General features: G+C 41.0%; 2 protein-coding genes across 5 annotated transcripts in view; one reads left to right on the top strand and one right to left on the bottom strand.

Moving 5' to 3' along the window:
- Window positions 1–7,746, bottom strand: part of LOC132400777 (signal-induced proliferation-associated 1-like protein 2) — a 503,978-nt gene extending 496,232 nt beyond the window's left edge. For 3 of the 4 annotated variants that reach the window (XM_059982126.1, XM_059982128.1, XM_059982127.1), the window contains exon 1: window positions 7,507–7,743. The gene's annotated coding sequence lies outside the window, so the exon portion shown is untranslated. Of the gene's footprint in view, window positions 1–7,506 lie in introns of all 4 variants that reach the window. The other variant, XM_059982129.1, reaches the window with a different exon arrangement.
- A 365-nt stretch (window positions 7,747–8,111) lies between these two features.
- On the top strand, window positions 8,112–14,926 carry map10 (microtubule associated protein 10). The gene has a single exon (XM_059982125.1). The coding sequence runs from the start codon at window positions 8,204–8,206 to the stop codon at window positions 10,964–10,966; it is 2,763 nt and encodes a 920-aa protein (XP_059838108.1). The 5' UTR covers window positions 8,112–8,203; the 3' UTR covers window positions 10,967–14,926.
- The last annotated feature ends 875 nt before the right edge of the window (window positions 14,927–15,801 follow it).

Below are 15,801 nucleotides of genomic sequence, written 5' to 3'. Positions count from 1 at the left end.
CTAATCTTTTGCCCCCAAAGGGTTCTTTTACCTGAAGTTCTCTAATCAATTCTGGTTCATTACTCAACACCCAATGCAGAATAGCTTGTCCTCAAGTGGGCTCAACCACAAGCTGTTCTAAAAGACACATACGTTCGGATGCTGTTCATAGACTTCAGTTCAGCATTCAACACAAGCGTCCCTCAGAAACTGATTGGAAAGCTGAGCCTACTGGGCCTAACACCTCCCTCTGCAACTGGATCCTAGACTTCCTGACTGGGAGACCTCAGTCAGTCCGGATCGAGAGCAGCATCTCCAACACCATCATACTGAGCACGGGGGCTCCCCCAGGGTTGCGTGCTCAGTCCACTGCTGTTCACTCTGCTGACCCACGACTGTACTGCAACACACAGCTCGAACCATTTCATCAAGTTCACCGATGACATGACCGTGGTGGGTCTCATTAGCAAGAATGACGAGTCAGCTTACAGAGAGGAGGTGCAGAGGCTAACGGACTGGTGCAGAGCCAACAATCTGTCTCTTAATGTGAACAAAACAAAAGAGATGGCTGTTGACTTCAGGAGGGCACAGAGTGACCACTCCCCGCTGAACATCGACGACTCCTCGGTGGAGATCGTAAAGAGCACCAAATTTCTTGGTGTTCACCTGATGGAGAATCTCACCTGGTCCCTCAACACCAGCTCCATAGCAAAGAAAGCCCAGCAGCATCTCTACTTTTTGCGAAGACTGAGGAAAGCTCATCTCCCACCCTCCATCTCCATCACATTCTACAGGGGTTGTATTGAGAGCATCCTGAGCAGCTGCATCACTGCCTGGTTTGGAAACTGTACCATCTTGGATCGCAAGACCCTGCAGTGGATAGTGAGGTCAGCTGAGAAGATTATCAGGGTCTCTCTTCCTGCCATCACAGACATTTACACTACACGCTGCATCCGAAAAGGAAACAGCATTATGAAGGACCCCATGCACCTCTCATACAATCTCTTCCCCCTCCTGCCGTCTGGGAAAAAGCTCCGAAGCAGTCGGGCTCACAACCAGACTATATAACAGTTTCTTCCCCCAAGCTATCAGACTCCTCAATACCCAAAGCCTGGACTGACACCTTGCCCTACTGTCCTGTTTATTATTTATTGTAATGCCTGCACTGTTTTTGGGCACTTTATGCAGTCCTGTGTAGGTCTGTAGTCTAGTACAGCTTTCTCTGTGTTTTTTTTTTATTACGTAGTTCAGTCTAGTTTTATTGTACTGTGTCATGTAAACCATGGTCCTGAAAAACATTGTCTCATTTTTACTATGCACTGTACCAGTCATGGTCAAAATGACAATAAAAGTTGACTTGACTTGAAAAGGCAATCTCATGGGCACTCTAGAAAGATCCCCTCCTGAAATCCAGCACCCACTGGATATTACCAATCCCACCTTCCTGCTAGGATATAATCCCTCCAGTTCAGGTGCAAGCCATCCCTTCTGTACAGAATCTCTCTTCCCTGGAAGAGAGCCCAATGATCCAAAAATCTTATGCCCTCCCTCCTACACCAATTCTTTAGCTCCAGATTAAAATGTATAATCTTCCTAGTTCTGGCCTTATTAGCCACTAGCACATTGAGGTAAAATACCATTCAGGATTGTCATTCTCAAGCACAGAACCTCCTGTCTGTTCCACTAATTAACAAATCCCCTATCACCAGTGTGTCTCTTCTCCTCACTTCCCTTCTGAGTCAGAAGCAGACTCAGTGCCAGAGACCTGACCACTGTGATTTTCCTCTGTTAAGTCATCTCCCCCAACGGTATCCAAAATAATATACCTATTGAGGGGGACGGCCACAAGGGTATTCTGCCCTGATTTCATAAACCCTTTTCCTTTCCTGACTGTCACCCAGTTTCCTGTGTCCTGCACCTTGGGTGTTACTACCTCTCTACATGCTCTATCTGTCACCCCCTCAGCCTCCTAAATGATCCAGAGTTCATCCAGTTCCAGCTCCAATTCCTTAATGCAATTTGCAGCTGAATGCAGTTGTAGTCATCAGGGACACTGGAGGTCTCCCTGCCTTCCAACACCCCAGATATAAAGATGGGAAGGAAAAAAATTAACCTTGAGCTTTTCTTTCCTTTGCTTTCTCTGCGTGATGCCTCGCTTCATTGAAGCCTCAAAGAGCTTAAGCCTCAAGATCACCACTCTTGACTCTGTCCACTCAGAGGACAGCTGCTGTGCTTGCCCCATCTGCCATCAACTTATTCTTGCTAATCAATCCCAGACACCAAATGGTCACTGGCCTAAGCTCTTTTTTACTGTAGCGACCCGCTGCTGCCTTTTGTATTGGGGCAGTGGACCTAATTGAAGTCTGCCTCTTCTCAAAATCTCAGATGTCCAGATTGGCTGTTGGTCAAAACTCTTTTTCGCTGTAGTGACTCACTGCTACTTTTTGTCCCCTCCTCTCAATAAGAAAAGTCCCCTTTTCCTTAACAATACCTTGAAAGTCTGAGTCAACTGTTTATTCCCCCCACAGATGCTGCTTGACTTGCTGTGCGCCTTCAGCATTTGCTGTGCGTTGCTCAATATTTCCAGCATCTGCAGAATCTCTTCTGTTCAAGTTTTCCCCACCATGCCTTCCTCCATCTACTCCCCACTGCCCCCCATCCCAAATACTTTTCTCTAATCATCACTAGTGAATGTAAACGTGTACATGTGCAAGTATAATGTAGTGGACCATTTTATTCCAATCTGCCCATGACACGTTTCAACATGAAACCCTGATTCAGCTAATTAACTGCAAATTCTAACAGTGTTCCAGGATAAGCAGCGGCATACAAATGCCTTCTCGGATTGGTGGAGTAAGAGCCATGACCAAACCATCTGCAACTTCTCCAAAATTCCTACCCCCATTCAAGAAACATTTAACATACCAGCCAAAAAATATTGAAGGTATCATAATGACTGCTGGTTCCCACTTGGGAAAAGCTCAGCTCCCTCCTAATGATTAACTCATCAGCATAAAATTAGCACAATGAGCACACTGCAACTGCATTGAAACCTGAATAGGGATGACCTCACGTACAAGTTTTTTTTAAATGGTTTACACAATCCATCAACAACTGGTCTCACAACCAGCAGAATGATGCCTCTGCTTCAATGATTATCCCAGAGGCTTAAGATCATTAGCAGGCATAGATAGAGTTATTTAAATGTTCTGAAGGTAATTAGGAATGAAACGAGGGAACAAGATTCAAACAGAGTTCGACTTTTTAAAAAGTACAATGTCACATTGTTCCTCTCACCAAATAAAGGTCTTTAACCAAAACACCAAAAACTTTTTTTTAAACCAGATCTATGAGTTAGAGGTTTGGAAGGATTATTCTAATTTATGATAAATGTCAAACATTTAGGATAGGAAATGTATATCCTTCAATAAGTTTCAGTAATAACACTTAAAACTTTTGTTTATAGTTTTTAAAAAAATAAAAGATATGCATTAGGTCTATTTTCAGTGTTTCGGGAAGCTACCATACATTTGAGCCGCCACATAAATGAAAAACCCTCCTTCCAAGCTCTGTATTATTACCACACAAGATTTTTGATCTCAAAACAAGTGCATTTGGGAATAAGTGATTACATCAGAATAATTTCAGAAAGATGCACACCAAGTTTATAGGAAAGAACAATTTAGTTACGTAATTAGAATCAGATACAACAGTTGAATATATATAATAATTATTAAAGCTTATGAATTAGGTGGGGGCAGGGAGGGAAGAAAACAAATTTCATATTCAAGGCAGCTGCATTTGAATGTTTTTTGAAATACCCCAACTTGACCAAAATCTGGTTCTTCGATTTAATTGATACTGATGTTAGTTTACATTTTCACTCTTTCATTTTAACTAAATACTTGAGAACTACATTTTTCTTTTAAGATAATTATCCTCACATCTATAAAAAGAAAATAATTTTTAAAAATTTATTAGGTCAGATTCAGACAAGAACATTAAAAAAACTCCAAATGTGCACTTTTATGCACATGATACTGTTTTTGATCATAGAAATGATCAAAATGACTCAATTTATTTAAAAACGAAGGAGCTGACTTCCAAAGAAACACAGTCTATCCACTTCATAAGCCAAACTGCAGTTGTGTTTATCTAGTTTTAGACAATTAAAAAGCTTGTTACATTATTTATTCATTATCTGCAATTTTCAAAAATACTCATTTCAGTAACTAGCAGCTTTTCATAATTTGGATCTGCATTGCTGCATTGTCAATCACCCTCTCTGACTTACTCAATGACTAAAAATTATAGTTTAAGTTGCAGCACTCTACAATGATTTACTACCCTGCACTTAAGACGACAGGTTATACTCATTCTTTCTTTGATGTACTTCTATAATTGTTTAGACTTGGTGGCAACAGTCTGTTCGGTTTGCTCTGATACACAGCATACAATTAGTTCCATCAGATCACAGGTTTCATTCAGTTACAAGCTCAGTGCCCCATGATATTCAGGAGAAAATTAAGTAGTGCGATACCATCTACAAAAAGTAGTGGATATCGTCCAGTCCATCACAGAAAAATCCCTCCTCCCACTTCATCATTCAATAAGGAACACTGTCACAAGAAAGCAGCATCCCTCATCAAAGACCTCCACATTCCAGGCCATGCTCTCTTCTTGCTGCTGCTAGTGGAAAGCAAGTACAGAGCCTTAGTCCCACAAACCAGGTTCAGGAACAGTTATTACCTTGCAAGGAGCATGAATAACTTCACTCACCTTGACATTGAATCTTTCAAAGACTCCACAACTCATGTTCACAATGTTATTTATTATTATTTTATTTGCACAGTTTATCTTCTTTTGCTCATTAGTTGTTTGTCCATTTTTTTAAATTAAATCCATTGTATTTCTTTGTATCTACTGAGAATACTCACAAGAAAATCAATCTAAGGGTACATACTTTGATAATAAACTTATTTTGAACAATCCAAGCCTGGAGAAACTTTCTACTGTACCCAGGGTTGAATGAACAATTTTAGCCATTTTAAAAAATTGAAACATTTTACTCAAATAAAGCAAAATTGAGATCACTTTTCAATACTACCAGATTAAAGAATTTCTTTTAGTCACAGGGCACATTTACACAGCCATCGTCAGATCTCATCTTTGGCAACTCTGCTATTGAGCAAGACACTCAATGAATGGAAGCAATTGAAGACTGGAGATAACCAACCGTTGCCCTGACAACTTCTAAATCCAAAGACTGAGCTTATTTAGGCCAGCAGAACATCAAGGATAACCTTTTCGCCTTCAGCACTTTGAAATAATTTTTCAACAGCTGTTGTATTAAAATAAGGAAGCGTCACACAGTAAGACCAGCTTTACCAGACAATAACAAGGTCACATGAATGTTTTTTTCTTTAATGCAAGTACAGTTTTGATATGTGAGTGTCTTTTTATTTAGCACATTCAAAAATGTCAGTAATCAACAATTTACATCGTCTTCCAGAGACTGACCATTTACCTTTATGCTACATATACACAAATTGAGTCAAATATTCTGGTTCCAGCAATGCAATTTGTTAAATGTACTCGCCCCAAAGTAGACAAAACCTTATTACAATATTACAAAGTAATTTGTTTCTATCTAGAATAATTTTTGCACAATGCAAAATATCATATATACAGATGGTAAACTGTACCTAAAGCACTGAAATAGTTTTTATATTCAACTCATAATCCATGCCTACTAATTTATTACACAGGATCCCAATAGGTGATCAATCACAAGAAACAAGGTTATTAACCAATACCCTTCTATAAAGGCAAAAACCTTCTGTAATGTTACCATGACAAACACTGCCAGTAGTAACTGCATAGAATGAAAGAGCCAAACACTATTTTCGAAATCATACATCTCAGAAATCAGGCACATTGTACTCTTAGATTTTTTTAAATGTTTCTCCAGAGCTATTGTTTGTGTAAATTGTAAATGAACAACCAAAATAATCGACTACATTGTTCTTAGTCAGTTACAGCGTTATAATTTCGAGCTGGAAGAGGATATTTTCGTCCCAGACATTACAATGAGTTAGCTGTGGAGACTGATATATCCTAGTAAACAACAGTGAAGATGATATATGATATCAATATTTTCACCGAAACAGCTGGTAAACTTGATCAGGGTATTGATCAACACGAAATACACTGCAACGTTCGTTTTGTTCTTTCCCGTCTCTTACAGTTGCAAAAACATTTATAATTGAAACTAACCGTCTAACTTTCAGAATATGGTTATTGCTTCATTGTAGATTTACACATGTAAGCAAAATATTAAAATTCTTCAAAAAAGTGTAAACAGCTTAGACCAAATAAATCCAGTATGTAGGAAGTGTTTCCGTACAAAGTGAACCCAAAATCCTGACCACTGCCATCCAAAGCCAAAGCCATCTAGCGGATAAAGTTAGAAGACAGAAAAGAAACCAACAAAACCAATTCACAACAAATCAACCGATGGCTACAACTTCCAGAGAAACAGGGACGCGCAATTAGGTTCTCAGTGGAACTCCGTAGTACACGCGCCGTGAACAAAGGCATCGAATTAAATATATTATTGCACATACACAATCGATGATATGCTTGATTTTAATTCTTGAGATCCTGAAGTCTGAAGGTAATTGAGGGGAGCGCGAATCGTCTGGATTCAGAGGACGGGGCACAAACCCTTTTGTTCATTCCCAGTTTAATTTAATTTAGAGCCGAAAGGAGGAGTATTTTACGCACAACATAATTGGCCGGCTGCGGTCCGCTTGCGGAACCGAGAGTAACACCTGACCCCAAAGCCTGCCGGCTTCACGAAAAGGTCCCGCGATCGCAACATTCAGCCTATTCGGCTTCACCAAGAACACAACCACCCGCAAGACGACGGGTTGTTATCCTGCCTTGAGGGAAGAGGGGGAGGCTGATCTGCTAATGATATTTTTGCAGTGGGGGAGGGTGCGAACTGCCTTTTGAGAGGAGATGGGGGTGGGAGGCGGAATCTGAACAATTTTTTGGGGCGAGAAGGATTAGACATAATTGCTAGGAATTTTATCTCAGACCCGGGAGATGAGGGGGTGTGAAGAAAGGAAAGCATTTTTCAGATGGGGGCTGCATTGGTGAACGGTTCGGGGAAAGAGAGAAAAGTCTCATCCCTTGCCAGGGAGGCAACTAAAGAATGGGAGGCGCAGCTGAGATGTACGAATATGTTCAGAGGTATTTCAGCAGATATTTGGGAGAAGGGAGGTGAAAGGTTTGAAAGAGAGGGCATTTTTCGGGAGTGGGCGGTGGTTAGTTTGGGCTGAAGATGGGCCGGGGGGTTGTGTCGGAGGACAGGATGGCGTGAAGCAGGGAACACTTCCAACGCTCTGCCAGTGTACACTTGGGTAACGGAGAGCCTGAGACCCAGCACCGACTCTACGACCTTCAACTTGTCAACAAGCCCACAGCTCCTCACTCCCCCTCTGCTACCACCGCCTCTCTTACCTGACAGCCGCGGGGCCGAGCCGCTCGTGCACGCGAGGAGACCTTCTGCACAATCCACACCATGGGACAGACGGTGAATCTAAGATCCCGCTACCGCTCGCAGCACCACCTCTTGCGGCCAGCAGGCAGGAAACTTTTCACATTCTCCCGCACCTCAACACAACCTGGCGACCAATGTTCCACCCCCTCGCCCGCCGGCTCTTCCTTCCTCCCATTGGCTGCTCTGGGCCCCTCACTCTTCTTCGATTGGATGAAATATGGTCCTGCTCTCCATCCATTGGCCACCGTTAGCCCTGCCCTCTTCCCCATTGGCTGCCTTCAGTCCCTATTCCATTTTTCTATTCGCTGTCCTTTGGCATTGGTGTTCTCCCATTGGTCAACCGCTAGCTCTGCCCTTCACAGCATTGGTCTGTTCTAAATGTCTGTAACGAGACACCGCCCACGGTTTTCTCTTGGTCAAATGTCTGCGTCCCGCTCCTTTTGCTCAAATGGACAAGATGAAGTCCAGAGGCAGGATGGGAGTTGGAGTCATGAGTGCGATGAAGGTGACTGAGTAAAAGGACTACAGCCCCCAGACTTCATTGCGCTCAAAGTACCGCGTTTATTTGTAGGACGGTGTTGCCAAGGTTTCCGATGTAATCCGTTTGTAGGGACCGGATCTGCCAACGCCGGTGTCACCAGGGACAAAGCAACCACCATGGATACAGCCGCCAAAGTGGAGACGCTGTTCTCCTTGGAACTGTTAGTGGAATACGTGAACGTTGGACCTGAAACCCAAGCTAAGCCCAGCCCTTTGCTGGCGGTGGCCTTCAGGCTGCTGGACTTCCCCACCCTCTTGGTCCATCAGACCGAGCCGCAACGAGCAGAAACCCTGCGGCGGAGCTGGGAGCGTGGGCAGGAGAGACCGGGACCCGTGCGAACGGGGGCCCGCACTGGCATCACTTTCAATAAAGGCAAGTCCTGCCTGTTCAAGATGGGGATGTCAACCCTTCACCGCTATCTGACCAACACCCCTCTGTACGCCATGCTACTAGACGTGTCACAGCGAGTACCCAAGTTGTTGGGAAGTTGCCTGATCTCGATGGCGAGTGCCGTGGAGAAAATCAGATTGGATGTAGAAGAATGTGGCATTACAACGCCATCCATGCAAGGGAAGAGGGGCCTGTACCCTCTTTATAACCTGATGGGTGTAAAGATTGGCCAGATATCGGCAGGATATAGACTTATGAGTTTGGGAGTTGGTTTGCTGCCGCATGTTCCAGAAAACCAGGTCCTGAAAGCTGAAATGCGAAACACGAACTTTGAACACCTGCCCAGTGAAGGACAGGTGCCAGAACAAGGGGAGAAAGAGAAGGTGGCAGATCAAGGCACTGGACACATTCCGACTGACTCTCAAAAGCACTTCAGCCACATGTCTGGTGACCAGGCTGTTGAAGGTAGACAGTTTGACCAGATCAAAGAGCCTATTATTATTTCTGCTTTAAAGGGAGAACATAAGCTGAGCGCATTGGCAAAAGAAGCATCTAAGATTAAACAACAGGTTCTGAAATTCGAACCCACTGTGGATATCAAAATGGACAATGTATTTTGTCCACCCCCTATGTACTACAGCCAATCAAAGGAAGGGCCCAAAGAGGAGATCTCTGAAATGTGGAAAACAATGGAGCCCGAGGAAGAGACAGCTATTCTTGAGGAGCTGGATTCAGATGAAAGTGATGAATTGTTCGACATGAGCCAAAGTGATTTTAAGTTGCCCAAAAGTCACTCAGAAGTAACAAGTACATTAAAAACACAAGTTCAAAAGAAACTTGCCAATTCTGATGCACTTGATACCATCAGACAGTTGCCTCTGCTGAACGCGCTCCTACTGGAACTTTCTTTGCTAAATCATGAGCAGTTACCTCAGCAGATTCCTCTCGTCGTTCATCCTCAGCTTGCTTGGCTTTACAGTAGTTTGAAGAATGACTCACTGGAATTTTATGAACCGACCAAATCAACAATACAACAATCTAATTCACATTTTAAGCAGCAGAAAGTTCAAAAGCAACCTGTATCCCCTAGAAACTTTGATAAAGAAAATAACCCAAGGCGATGTAATGCAAAGAAAAATTTGGAACATCCCAAAAGAAAGTTGATGTATGGGTTAACAAATACATTACGGTTAAGGCTCCAACAGACAAATCCAGGTATGTTGATAGTGCATGAACAGAAAGAGTTGTCCAGAAAAAGACAATTGAAACAACTGAAAGAGAAGATTGGTCAAAAATGTCGTGAAGGCAAAGGGGAAGGCCGTTCTTCACCGCTTCAAAAAGGCCAACAATTTTCTGGTGACAAAGCTAAAGAAAACACTGAAACATTGATTCAAAGCAGCAGTGAACCTGACACTGCTCATCCTTCAAAGGTCCAGAGAAATGGAAAGTTTATGGATAACAATAGCTTTGAAGCAACTTTGAGACATGGAAGTGCCACTAGAACAGGAGAGCCACTTGTTCAACCTCCAGGCCCATTAAATTACAATGCGAAGATTTCAGATTTACAGATGGCTAATGACAGGGACCTTTACCAAAAATATATCAAAGTCAGGCTGCCTGAAATAATCAGCCATGATTCTGACCACAGTGTGAATGAGATTTGTAGTGAAGCAGTGGATGTTGCAAATATGAAACCTGGTCTTACTAGTGATCAAATAATAGTTGAAAATGTTGATGCACAGATTTCTTACAGTAGCTGTGATGAATCCAAGTATTCAGAGGACTTCACAAGCCCTGAACCAACTGGCAACTCAGAAGATTTTACCAGTCCTGAACCTACAAATAGATTTGCAGATACTTTAGGTAGCAGTACAGAAGCTGCAACTATTAGGGTGAAGCACAGATATTCTGACAATGAATTGGATTTGAGCCTTTCCAAATATTCCAGTGACAATCAGGGGGCAGCTCAAAGTGAGACAGAAGATGATTCAGTCCCACTGCCGGCACTGTCTAAGCAATCTCCAATTCAGTCTTTAAAAGGTACAAGTCTTGTACATAGTCACCATCAGAGAATGACATTGTCTTCAACAACCTCAAATCTATCTGAAGAAGCAACCAGCTTGACAGAGGAAAATCAACCAAAAAAAATACTGAACCCATCGAACAAACAAGAGACCGAGAAACAACTTAAGTCAACTGTTCAGTCAGATTCTGGATTTGACATCAATCGAGCTAGCCCTGAGGTCCCTCAACTTTCAAGTTCAAGGAATCGTCACAGGTTACTAGAGGAGAGCCAGTCTTTGGGGACATCTCAAGTGAGCTCTTACGCACCATCCAGTGAGTTTGATCTCGTCTGCAGTGGACTTGGCGTAACTGCAAAGGATATTCAAACAGATGAAAGTAATGAATTGGGGAGGACAGGAATAATTAATGAATGTAGACACATTTCTGAACTAGTAGCCAACAAGCTTCCTGGATATACTTTATGATTTATCACCATAGTTCTTGAGATTTCCACTGATGTGAATGTGTACTCAGCAACATAAAAGTCTCTTCTAACTTGTTTCAATTATGCTTGGGAACATTTTATCTACAATATACTGTGTATCATGTACAGTATGTGACAAAATTCATATTAGATTGAATTTTCAGACTTCATCTGAAAGTATTCTATTTCTCAACCTCTCTGACTACTTTGATGCAGTAAACAATACCTTCCTTCTTAAATGCTTTCCTCCGTTGTCCACTCTTGTGCTTTCCTTGTTTTCTACTTATTCAATTGTAGCATTAATATTTATAACAATTCCTGCTCTTTCCAATCTTGGACCTCAATTCTCCTGAGGAGCCCTTCATTTCATCCTCTGTCATGCTGTCCCCTGCAAGCATTACATGTTTGATTGGGTTCTAACTGCATGTTAACAAGCCCCACCTCTGCCAGCATTTTTCTTGAGCCTGCTATTCCTTATGTCGTAAAATCTTTGTTTCATAACCACCCTAAACATAAAATTCTACAGCTGGAGAAAGGAAAGCAATTGTTTTCACACCCATCACAAATTCTCTGCAACTCCATTCCTCTCTTCTGCCACAATGAATCTCAGGGTTGTATATATTGTCATATGTACTTTGATAATAAATTTACTTTGAACTTTGAACTATTCCAGCTGAATCAAACTTTGCATCCTTAAGGCCATAAGACATAGGAACAGAATTAGTCTATTTATTCATCCATTCAATCATGGCTGATTTATTATCCCATACAACCCCATTCTCCTGCCTTCTCCCCATAACCTTCAACACCTTAGTAATCAGAAATCTATCAACCTCTACTTCAGATATACCCAATAACTTGGCTTCCACAGCCACCTGTGGCAATGAAATCCACAGATTCACCACCCTCCTCATCTCTTTTCAAAAGGAACATCCTTCTATTCTGAAGCTGTGTTCTCTAGTCCTAGACTCCCTCATTATAGGAAACATCCTCATCACATTTATTCAATCTAGGCCTTCCAATATTCAATAGGTTTCAAAGAAGATTTTCCCTCATTCTACTAAACAAGTGAATACAGGCCCAGGGCTAAGATAGCCTCAGGCTTTTAGTGTCATTAATACAAATTCTCTATTTCCATCACTTGCTTCTGCTCCTAACTCAGTTTATTTGGTGGTCCTGGATTCTCCTTCCATGTCTTCATTAAGCTTTCAGATTCAATCCTATTATTCTTTGGACTAGTCGTCATTTTATCACTCACTCTCAATGAACTTTATCTTATCTAAACTCTCCCAAGTAGGCTGTGTTCCACATAATGTCTCATTTGTGCATCATCCTGGTTCATAATGAAGTATCTAAACAGTTTTTCAGAAGCTCAAGCTACATTAAATAGTATCCTCATGTTTAATTTCTCCATAACCTGTAAGTACAGCAATTACTAAGATGCAATAACCTAAATTCTGACTCTTGTATTTTTCTCTCCACTTCCTCCCACTATTCAAAGCTGACCTTTGAGTCATATATATATCATGTGCATCCCCATTACCAAAGAATTTAATTTGCAATTTCTACTGAAAATGAATTGTGATATCAGGCAACATAACTTCAATCGATTGGGAAAAGTATCAAAAATTGTCCAAGAAATCAGTTTTTGTGGATAACATGAAATACAATAAAAATAACAGAAGAGCATTTTGGTTTTTTTGTTCATGATAAAAAGAAAATGTTAATGCTTCGTGTAAATTGTATTTTTACAAAAGATTACAGCCAAACTATGCACTTATCAACTGAATACAATTGTGAATAAAGCTATCTCACCTTTTGCTTTACAAATTTAGATTTAATGTATAGTTTCATGTTTATTTTCAGATTTACAGGACTTGTAAGCTTTTTTCTTTTTGTTTGAATATATCAGAACACACTTTTACGTAATTTTATTGTCACTTTACAATTGCATATCTGGCCGCACTGTAACCCTTTTTGAATGTTTAATACATGGCAACTTAGCATAACGGAAACTCTAGATCAGTATAAATATTCTTCCATTTTCATTATGTTGGCACAAGCAGATACTTCCAATATCCTTAATCTGATTATCAGGCTGTTTCTCATAACAGCGGCTGGCGTCTGAAGTGGTGGTTACATTTCGTATGCTGCAGTATGTAATGCTTAACATACACCTCCACCAACTCGGAGTACCATGCTAATGAAAACTTGGTAACCTGCATTCTTTGAACTTGTCATATCCACATTCATTCCCTTTGGCAGTTGGCTCAGTGCTAATGCTCTAATTATTAGCTTCAGTGTCCTGAACCATGATTGCATTTACAAACCCCATTTCCAGAAAAGTTGGGATCTTTTCCAAAATGCAATAATATACACAAATTTAGAATTTGATGGCTGCAACACACTCAACAAAAGTTGGGACAGAATTGAAATAAGATTGAAAAGTGCACAGAATATTCAAGTAACACCGGTTTGGAAGACTCAACATTAAGCAGGCTAATTGGTAGCAGGTGAGGTATCATGACTGAGTATAAATGTAGCATCCATCAAAGGCTCAGTCTTTGCAAGCAAGGATGGGTCATGGCTCACCCCTTTGTGCTAAAATTCGTGAGAGAATTTTTAGTCCGTTCAAAAGGAACATTTCTCAACGCAAGATTGCAGAGAACTTAGGTCTTTCAACATCTGCGGTACATAATATTGTGAAAAGATTCAGAGACATCTCAGTGTGTAAAGGGCAAGGTCGGAAACCACTGTTGAATGTGCGTGATCTTTGAGTCCTCAGGTGGCACTGCCCAAGAAACCGTCATGCTACTGTGACAATTATAGCCACCTGAGCTTGGGAGTACTTCAGAAAACCATTGTCACTTAACACAGTCCGTCGCTGCATCCAGAAATGCAACTTGAAACTGTGTTACGCAAGGAGGAAGCCATACATCAACTCTATGCAGAAACGCCAGTGAGTTCTCAGGGCCCAAGCTCATCTCAGATGGACTGAAAGACTGTGGAACTGTGTGCTGTGGTCAGATGAGTCCACATTTCAGCTAGTTTTCGGAAAAAACGGGCGTCAAGTTCTCTGTGCTAAAGATGAAAACGACCATCCTGATTGTTATCAGTGAAAGGTGCAAAAGCCAGCATCTGTGATGGTATGGGGGTGCATCAGTGCCCACGGCATGGGTGAGTTGCGTGTATGTGAAGGTACCATTGACTCTGAGGTGTATATTAGGATTTTAGAGAGACATATGTTGCCATCAAGGCGACATCTCTTCCCGGGATGTTTATGCTTATTTCAGCAGGACAATGCCAGACCACATTCTGCACGGGCTACAACAGCGTGGCTTTGTAGACACAGAGTGTGTGTGCTTGACTGGCCTGCTGCCAGTCCAGATCTATCTCCTATTGAAAATATATGTCGCATCATGAAGAGGAGAATCAGACAACGGAGACCACGGGCTGTTGAGCAGCTGAAGTCTTACATCAAGCAATAATGAACAAAATTTCCAATTGCAAATCTACTACAATTAGTATCCTCTGTCCAAAATGATTAAAAAGTGTTATTAAAAGGAAAGCTGATGTAACACAATGGTAAACATGCCTCTGTCACAACTTTTGTTGAGTGTGTTGCAGCCATCAAATTCTAAATTTGTGTATATTTACAAAATACAATTAAGTTGGTCAGTAAAACTATCGAAAATCTTTTCTTTGTACTTTTGTCAGTTAAATAAAGGTTCACGTGAATTAACATATCACAGATTTTTGTTTTTATTGCATTTTGGAAAATATACCAACTTTTCTGGAAATGGGGTTTGTACTTATTTAGAAATTCAGTGTGATAACAGACCCTTCTGGTCCAACAAGTACGTGCTGCACAATTATGCCCATGTGACCAATTAACCTGTACATCTTGTTGAATGTGGGAGGAAACTGGAGCTTCAGAGAAAACCCACGTGATCATGGGGAGAACATACAAACTCGTCACAGCAGTGGAATTGAACCTGGGTCACTGGCACTGTAATAGCTTTTCATAAGCCATCTCTTCTATCTTCATCAACATGTACAACACACTGGAGGAACTCAGCAGGGCAGGCAGCATATGTGGAAACGAGCAGTCAAGATTTCAGGCCAAGACTCTTCGTCAGGGATATATACTATATCTGATTTCTTTTTTATATACCACTTACTATACATCATTTTGCTCTTGCACCATTAGCAGTGGCTCTTGAAACATTCTCTAGGACAAATAATCGTTTTGATATTCAACATAAGTCAAATCAGCCTATTAAGAAATTCCTATGCATCTCATCCATCTAAACACACCAACAATTAATCCCCACAACACACACAAAATGCTGGTGGAACACAGCAGGCCAGGCAGCATCTATAAGGAGAAGCACTGTCGACGTTTCAGGCCAAGACATGCTGAATTTCCAGCATCTGCAAATTTCCTCGTGTTTGCTCTAACAAATAATCCCTGTGTTTTTCTTTATAATTTAACTATACAACAGCAGAGACATGAATGTTAATCTTAGTGTAGTGTTAAAAGATCTCATGCAACTTTGCATTTAAACATATAGAGAGAATTTGTTACCTAACATCAATTATTAAATTATTAGATCAGGCAATAAAATAACTTTTCATAATTATTTAATCTAGGAAAGGAAAATTTAATTTTCACAACAGTTAACAAAAAGCTGGAATATGCTCAGTAAGTAATTATTAACATGCTGTATAGTAACAATATATTATTACTGGTCAATCTACTCAGGACAATCAAAGGAGAATATTTAATTTTATGATGACATTCGTATGATGAAATTTGGCAAACCTCAAGTTATT

The sequence above is a fragment of the Hypanus sabinus genome, chromosome 10, assembly GCF_030144855.1.
Source record: "Hypanus sabinus isolate sHypSab1 chromosome 10, sHypSab1.hap1, whole genome shotgun sequence".
NCBI lineage: Eukaryota > Metazoa > Chordata > Chondrichthyes > Myliobatiformes > Dasyatidae > Hypanus > Hypanus sabinus.
This window is presented reverse-complemented; position numbering and strand designations above follow the sequence as displayed.